At 42.9% G+C, this 8500-nt stretch overlaps 1 protein-coding gene across 1 annotated transcript; it reads right to left on the bottom strand.

The window, feature by feature from the left end:
• Nucleotides 1-214: 214 nt before the first annotated feature.
• KBTBD8 (kelch repeat and BTB domain containing 8) lies at nucleotides 215-7465 on the bottom strand. The gene is made up of 4 exons (XM_032194319.1): nucleotides 7377-7465; nucleotides 5248-5458; nucleotides 3496-4610; nucleotides 215-792 (listed from the first exon to the last, which is right to left on the bottom strand). Exons 1-4 carry the CDS (start codon nucleotides 7390-7392, stop codon nucleotides 329-331), a joined length of 1806 nt encoding a protein of 601 aa, XP_032050210.1. The 5' UTR covers nucleotides 7393-7465; the 3' UTR covers nucleotides 215-328.
• Nucleotides 7466-8500: the final 1035 nt, after the last annotated feature.

The following is an 8500-nucleotide window of genomic DNA, read 5'->3' as shown; positions in this document are numbered from 1 at the left end:
CCACTTAATTTGCTCTTACCACAAAAACACCCCTCAAGTATGACATGATTAAGTGTTTACCAGAAAAAAAATGCTGATAATTGCACTTTGTAACCTCCTTCTCATTTCCCAGGAAAATAATCAGTAAATATGAAACTGAACCAGTAATTCCCTCCCCAGACTGCAACCTTTAAAGAGCACCCATCCCCACATACAAAAAAAAAAAAAACAACCTATCTGTTTCAGCTTACAATAAATACTGAATTTCTTTGTTTTCTTTTAAGACATGTTTTCTCTAGCATCAGATTACCACTGAAAGCACTAAGGCCTGTTACTGAAAAAAAAAAATTTAAATAACTTTCTGAAGACACTGCGGATACAATTTAGCAACAACACATTCAAAATGCCGGCCTAAATCCCAGAGCCTATCTGGAGTCTCGTATACTTTTTGCCATTGGTCGGTAACCTCATCGTACTGATAGAGCGAATTCTTCCTGCTGGTTCTGAAAACGTGTTCTTCAACAGTGACTTGAGTAGCTCTGACAAACAGGTGGAGTTTGTTTTTGAGGAGTACGAGTTTTATGTATGGATTAATGGATTGATCACACGGGAAGTCTTTTTTTCGAGTCCACTTATTCTGTTCAATGTCATAGGCCTCTACGGTAAACATACGTTGATGGTTTCCACAGGTTCCAGCTATGTAGTAGATGGAGTCATTGTACACAGTTGCCAAGCCTTGGATTCTAGGCACAGTCATTGGGGTCAAAAACCCCCAGTAATCCTTCTGAGGATCATAGCAGAGAAAAAATTCTCCTGCAAAGAGAGAGGAAAAATAAAACATAAAACTGATGCTTCATTTCCGTAACAGCAATTCCACCGCTACTAAGCTTTCAGTTATGGTCTTCCACACACAGAAACAGCCTACCAATTTTTAAAAGCCCTGATCTCATGACAAAAATCTATCACCATCTGCTTTCTTCAAAGTGCAAAAAATAAGTAAAAGCTACTTAGAGTTTCTAACCCAGCTGAGAGGAGTTTGAAGCACACCACGAATACTGTTTTACATGTTTCCCAGCTCTCCTTTACTACCTCTACACCACGCTTAAAAGTTTGACTCAAAACCTTTCAAGATTCCAGTCTTCAAACATCCGATGTATTTGTTTTGTTCTTTAGTATCTTCACAAAATAAGCAGCATCTACAGACTGTAGAAAATCTTGGAATTCTGTGCTTGAAAGTTGTCAAATCTGAGCAAATAGTATGTCTTCTACTACTCAGACTCTGAAGCCATTTGTATCACATCCCTGGTTACACACTTGAGGTTGATTTGTTTAAAGGGATTTTAAACAAAAGGTTGATTTGAAATTAAAAGGTTGATTTGTTTACAAGGATGCCAGGTGAAGACTCGCTTGAAGCTACTGATTCATCACTACTTTCGTGATCAGATAAGGCACCTCTTCAGTTGGGTGCACAGAGTAGTGCATGCAGACTGTAGACATCAAAGTGCAGATGCAAACTTGATAAAAAGAACATTGATAGAGCCCACCTTGTCTTTTATGAATCCCAGGCTTTTATGAATCCCAGGGGGAAGAAAGAGTTAACGTTTGCCAAATATTACCCTAATTCAACTTTTATATAAATTTCACATTGATATTTTTAAGAATTTAAACTATGCTGCAGTATAAGCAAGCACCTCAATTTTGACAAAAAATACAAAAATTATAAGAGAGTTAAAGGGTGGAATATAACTTAAGAAATTAAGTCTTAATGCATTTTTTGATTATTCATTTTGGTTCCCAGTATAATCTCCTATGACTGATGCTTGCACTCGTTTGTATTTTACAACTCCCATCAATTCTTGTGAGCTTTCTCTGTGAGAATTACTGAAAATTAACTTTTTTATACACTACTCGAGTGCAACCCAATCAAGGTTTTTATCTTCCACACTCAAATGGAGAATTTGATTATTTTCTGTGGCAAATTATTTAATTCGCTGTTTAACTCAATGTTTACTTAAATAAGCTACTTCATTGGGCTGTCATTAAAACCACTGAAACACAGAATAGCGCAGCTATGAGCTGTGAAAAACAAAATGCATTCTTATTCTGTAAGTTGTAATACCTCTATAAATGTTATCCACTTTTTAGCAGTTCTAAAAAACACTTGAAGAATGAACAAATATTCTGTTAAAGACTCCTCAGTGCTCCTCTTTAAACTATCTAAAGCAGACAGTTAATCCAACAGGAAAGAAAGATTGAGAAAACTTATTTTAACGCAATTTAATTTAGAGCCACAACCAGAGTCAGATGTAATATGAAAGAACACCTGCAGGTCTTGTGGAAGCCCTCCGACCTTCCTGAATGGCAGGGACTCAACAAGAAGTCAGGTTGACTTCTGATAAATAACAAGGAGTTTACAGTATTCCTCCTCATGTTTCTTTCCTGTGGTCCAGCTTTGCATGGAGATGGACCCAATAGGAGGGGGGTTGGTAGAGATCCAAGACCCCAAATTCTGCAAGTGTTTGCACAGAAATGAGCCTAAAACAAAACTAAGATACTCCCTGTCCCAATCTTTCTTTCTGCTTCTTGGGACTCTTACCACAGCCAGTCTTGGCACTCTTAAGCAAGGACTCCTATGGAACTTGGGCACACAGAAACATGTTGTATACAATCTCCACAAATCATATCATTTGTTCTTCCCTTTTTTATTTTATCCATTCCCATAACAATCCTTTTTAGAGTCCTAGAATATATAATTCCCAGTCTAAAATAACCACAAGCATCTTTTTTATCACACCGCTTTCATGTGCATGTACATCTTGGTAATAAGTCATTGTCAACATACTTACTTTAATTTTTACAGGTTATTCTGATATAAATCTTAAATATGGAACTATCACTGCTGGTGCTAGAGCTGTGCTAAGTCATTAATTTAAGAATCAAGATGCAATAAACCAGTAAGTCTGATTATTTATTGGAAGATAGGATGGAAAGACAGTGTGAGCTAATTAGAAAAAGAGAAATCGTCTTCCTTAGTTGCCCAACTCTGCTTTTTGAAGTCAGCTAGGTAGAGAAGGAAGACCTACCGTGGCTAATCAATTTTTACAAGTCACCAAAAAAAGACAAGACACCAGGAGTTTTCACAGGTTCAGCTAAGTAAAATGCTAATTGCTTTTTCATGACAACAGCTGTTCTTCAACATTAGTGCATTTCACTCAGATAAAGAATACAGCATTTTCATTGTAAGATTTAGTGCTAAGTTGTTGACTTAGAACACCACCAAAACTGCCATTTGTGCAAGAACTCAGTACAACAACTTGATGACACATTCCCAAGACGTGAGAACTGAAGCAGCACCCTCACTGCCCTCCCTGGCTTTTCTCCCGCTCCGTTGTCCCAGGGCTCTCTTTAGATTTTCAGAAAGATTTGGGTTTTCTACGGTGCTTCTAAGAAGAGACAGCTGGCTTAAACCACCCCCACTTCCAATCAAACACCGCACAGTCAGTCAAGGCACCTTACCCTGTAAAACATAGATGTTATCCTTATATTCCACAGCACTATGAAACTCCATTGCTACCGGCATTGGACAGACAGCTGTCCAACAGTTCTCCCGGCTGTCATAACACTCCACAGACTTGAGAGAGTTTCGCCCGTCTCCTTCATAAACACGACCACCTATTGCATACAGTTTACCACAGCAATGAACCAATTTGCAGCCTATTCTGGCTCGCAACAAAGGAGCTTTCGGGATCCACCTATTGCCAGAGTGATCATACATCCAGAAATCACTCTCTGCTCTGTGGTCAATGGAGACCTCGCTGCTGCTTGGTCTGTAACCACCCGCAATATAAATATCGTTATCAGGAGATACAAGAATTCCAACCTCCCTCAAGTCATTTGGTGGCTTGCATAGTTTAAACACTCTCCCTGTGACCGAATCTAAACAAGGCACTGTTTGCTTCTTTCCTGAGTGTTTGTGGGCAGCATCAAAGCATATGATCATTTCAGAAGCAGTCATTCCAAGCCGTTGTGTATAGCCATTGGCACTATGTTGTCCCTTTTGTACACAGCTTTTGGCCATAGCCTGTGCAAACATGGGAGGGATTTTCTCTAAAAATGTCTCTTCCAACAGAGGCATACGGATGCATTTGGCAAATATTTCTGGAAGGTGCACTTCTCTCTTATTTTGTTCATGCTCAAACCACCTTATAATGCTGTCATAAACATGTTCTTCTTTGTCTACATTTAAATCATCACTGTCGAGTATACTTATGAGTTGGTCTTTTCTCAACTGAAGAAACTCTTGCTCTTTGGTGACACTCAGAAACTTTTTACGAATGTAGTCTTGTGATCTGTCTTTGAGTTCCTGATGACCATAGTGATCAGCAAAGATAAACACCCCAATGGAGTTTTGTGGGTCCAAATGACTGATCATGTATTTAGCACACTGGTCTTGTATGGAAGGGATCTGGAAGATACTAGCTGCAGTGAACAAAGCTTGAACGTTGGCCTCTGTCAGCATTACTCTGGAGGTATATGCATAGTTCAATACTAAATGCATTGACTCTGCTTCAACACCAACTATACGAACTTCTTTCTGGGTACTCTCTGTAAGGCCGCTAGTGAACATAGATCTACAAAAGAAAAATATTTAGCAGTTTATTTGTAATTACCATCTAGCTACAGGTCTAAGAAATCATATTGCACAGCTAATCCCAACGCGCCTGCCCTTATATCCGCACAAACGCATTTATCACTGATGTTACACTGCTCTGCTCGGGAGCCTAAATTTTAAATCTGTTTTGGACTTACTGAAACAAATACAGCAAGCTGGTATTTCTTGCTTAATTATCTCACTAATCCCATTTAAAAATTCATTCATTTTACAGGCAAAGCTCTTGATATATCCAAGACTTTGCATTCAACTTTCAAAGTATTATTTCATATGCATATTCCAGCATGACGGAATATACAATTTTTAAAGGGAAACAAGTAGTTTAACTATACTGTTATTATATAAAGATACTTTTAATACTTGAGGGCTTTGTTTTTAAATTTGTATGAAATTTTGTCCAATAAAACTCTCCTTTGATAAATGGACACTGATAATTCCTTGACATTAAGAGAATAAAAACATTTGTTTACTCGATGTGCTATATCATCAATAGTTACATGGAATATTAACACAGTTGTGTTATTTTTTATTGTCAGTTAATGAAAATAACTTATGATTCCACTTTTGGTCACCCCGAGAATAATGGACTCTTGTACCTGAAATAAGGACTGATTGCAGCAAGAACATTCCTATGACAGGAGAATGTTTTCCCGTGATCCACTTCCACCACGATATCTGTCAGTTGTCCTTCATCATACATGGTTTTAAGCTGTTGAAGAATACTGCAGGCATGGAAGGGGTCCATTCCACCGCTGACTGTGTTTGAAGAAGGAATTCCATTCAGTGTTTGTGAAAACTTACTTGGTTCTACAAAACAAAATTGAAACCGATTAAAGAAAAAAAGAGAGAAAGCACGCCTGAACAAATGAGAGTTAGCACAAATTAATGTTCCGTACCTCCTCAGTACTGACATCCATCAACAGCGAATCTAACATTCCCATGAGCAAATAAAGATATAAGGGCATCTAAGGTTGTTCCCCTCCCAGTCTACCACGTAGGTTAACCTGTAAAATGTTATCCACTAGTTTTAAGAAAAATACAAAGTGTGTGTGAATGTTTTATTAGGTATCACTTGGGGAGAAGGTATCACGATGCTTGCTGAGTTGTGGAATGGGAAGAACAAAGAATGTAGAAGGGCAAACCAAGCCCACAAGCTAAGTCACCATTTCACAAGTCTGTACGCATGTGTTTAACTTTACACCGAAAAAGGAACTGGCTCCCTACTTCCACAAACGATGACTAATGGAGTAGACTCATGAAGAAACAGAAAATATGTCGAGCAACAAAGCTATTAGATAAATTCACATAAATAAATGTATGGCTACATGTCCTTCTTTACGACTAAAATGCAATTATCATTTAGAATTACTCAGGTGTGAAGGTACTTGCATATAATTGTGAAAACACACAAAGTGGAGCATAAGCTTCTATGGAACATGTGATACGCTGAATGAAGTAAATCCCAAAGTGAAAATTGAGCAATATCTCAAGCACAAAAATCTGTTTCGTAATAGCAACAAGATTTTTACGCAACAGCAACAAAGGAGAACTCAAAAGAAAAACATTAGGTGGTAAGAGCTGCAAGTCAGGTAATGTTGCTGACTGCAACGCTGAATGCCTTAATTTCGGGCGACAGAAAGCGCAAAAAACAAGCAATGAGCAACAGCGACTAGGAACGGGAGATTTAAGCTCTAACACACGGTGGCATAGAGCAGTTAGAGCTTCTCCTGCTCTGAACTCAGACGCAGCTTTCAGCACAGTCACAATTAGGTCAGTAGGGATCTGCTGTGGGGCACATTTTTCACGGCAGGCTTGGGGCCAAATATTGTCAGAGTCTCTTCAAATAACTGTTAGGAAAAGGCCTTCAAAAAAAAAAAAAAAAAAAAGGAAAACCAACCTTTCTTTCACATAAAATAGCAAGGCAGGGTAAAATTTACAACAGGGGGATGATCAAAGTAACTCAGCTCCAGCATTCAAAACTCACTGATTGTGAGGGAAGAGGAGAATTTGTACTCATACTTTTTTTCAGAAACACATGTTAGTTGCTAGTGAGGAAGTTCCAAGGAAATAAAATACTTTGATACTTGGATGCCAAGCTTTCCTACCTAGCCAAGCCTTGACATACACTGAAAGTGTGATGCAGCTACCATTGCAGAAGAGTTTTGTTTACTTCCTAACATTGAAAAGGTCCAAAATATGTCTCCTCCGGCCCTGCCTGCTGCACATGCAGCCAAGCCACCTTCCAGCACCAACAGCACCCCCAGGCCCCGACGCTCACCCCCAAACCCCAGCCCTTCCACTCACCAGGCTCCCCCCTGGGGAACCCAGCTGCTCCCTCTCCCCACCTCCCTTCCCAATATCTTATCACCCCTCAGGACCTTACCTCAGCCCTCCCCACCCCCCCACAACTCCCCACGTCCATTTACTTCCATGACACCCTCAAAACCCAAACCCCCAAACCCAAACCCCCAAACCCCTCGGGGGGGGGGGTGTGTCTACAGAACCTCCCCCTTCCCCCCAACCTTCTACGCTCCCCCACCTCCCCCCCTGCCCTCCCTCAACCCCCCCATCCCCCCCCACACCCCCATTTCCCCCATTTTCCCCCCCTCACCCCATTTCCCCCCCTTTCCCTCCCCACCTCCCCCCTTACCCCCCCCCCATGCCCCTCCCCGCCCCTCATCCCGCCCCGTGCCCCCCCCCAGCCCCCTCCCCACGCAGCCCCCACCTCCTAGCGCTGCCATCCTCGGGGCCCCAGCTCCGGCAGCGGGAGGGGGGCGGCCCGCGAGGAAATGTCACCTGCGCCGCTTCCTCCGCGCCGCTTCCTCCCCGCCGCCCTGCCCGCCGCGGAAGCCAACCCCGCGCCGCCGCACCCCCCAACCTGGGCCGCGCCGATTGGCCGGCGCCCCCGCGGCACGCTGGGAAATGTAGTCCGTGGGGACCCGAAGGGAGGCTCTCCGCTCCTCGGGGCGCGTGGCGCGCTGGGAGATGTAGTTCCGCCCCTGCACGCATGCGCGGGAGGAGCAGTTTTCGGGATGGGGAGGGGAGGGGGGGTGTGGGCTCGGCTCGTCGCCTAGCAACGGGGAGGCGGGAAGCGCGGGGCGGGGCCGCCATTTTGGGGCCCTTAGGCGCTGTGCTGAGGGAGGGCGTCGGGGCTCTGTGAGGGGAGCCCCGCAGAAATGGCCCCTCCGTGTACATAAATCCCTCACAAACGCTGCTTTGTGCTGCTTCTGTCCTTCCTGCCGTTCTTGGAACAGCTCCCTGAGTCCCCAAGGGAGAGGAAAGCTGGCCCCCAGCAGGCCGGGGTCGTTGGCCGCCATGGGCACCGCTGGAAAAGCGGCAAGGAAAAGAGAAACCCGACCTAGCGCCTTACTGGTGCCACACGGCAGGGCAGTATCATGGCCCAGAGCTTTTTAGGGCTTTAATCAGGAACGTAATCAGCCTGCAAGCTCATCGTGACAGCAGCCTTTTTTATTATTGTCTATTTTCCCTGTATTTGTGCCCCCAGTGTGCTAAACCCAGGCAGATCAGCTGTGCTAATCCCGTGGAAAGAGCAGCTGGATGGCTCCAGCCGTCAAGCGACCATTTTGTTGGCAACAACCTTTAACGCCACAAAGCACGTTCCTCTCTCTGTCCCGGTGGCAAGGTGGTCACTAGTCACCAGCTGGTTTCAGCTTTCTATCATGACTAGCCACCAGTTTCAGTTCTGATAACTGAATCGTTATCAGAAGTTGGCTGTGGAAGAAATACTTGTTTTTTGTTTTTTTCCTTTATGAAATGCAGTTAACAAAAGAATTACCATGTGCTGGAAGAATTCAGAAGGAGAGCGTATTTTTTATGTTTTAAATCAAA

Source organism: Aythya fuligula, chromosome 10 (genome assembly GCF_009819795.1).
Source record: "Aythya fuligula isolate bAytFul2 chromosome 10, bAytFul2.pri, whole genome shotgun sequence".
Lineage (NCBI taxonomy): Eukaryota > Metazoa > Chordata > Aves > Anseriformes > Anatidae > Aythya > Aythya fuligula.
The sequence above is the reverse complement of the archived record's forward strand: the minus strand, read 5'-3'. Positions and strand labels throughout refer to the sequence as shown.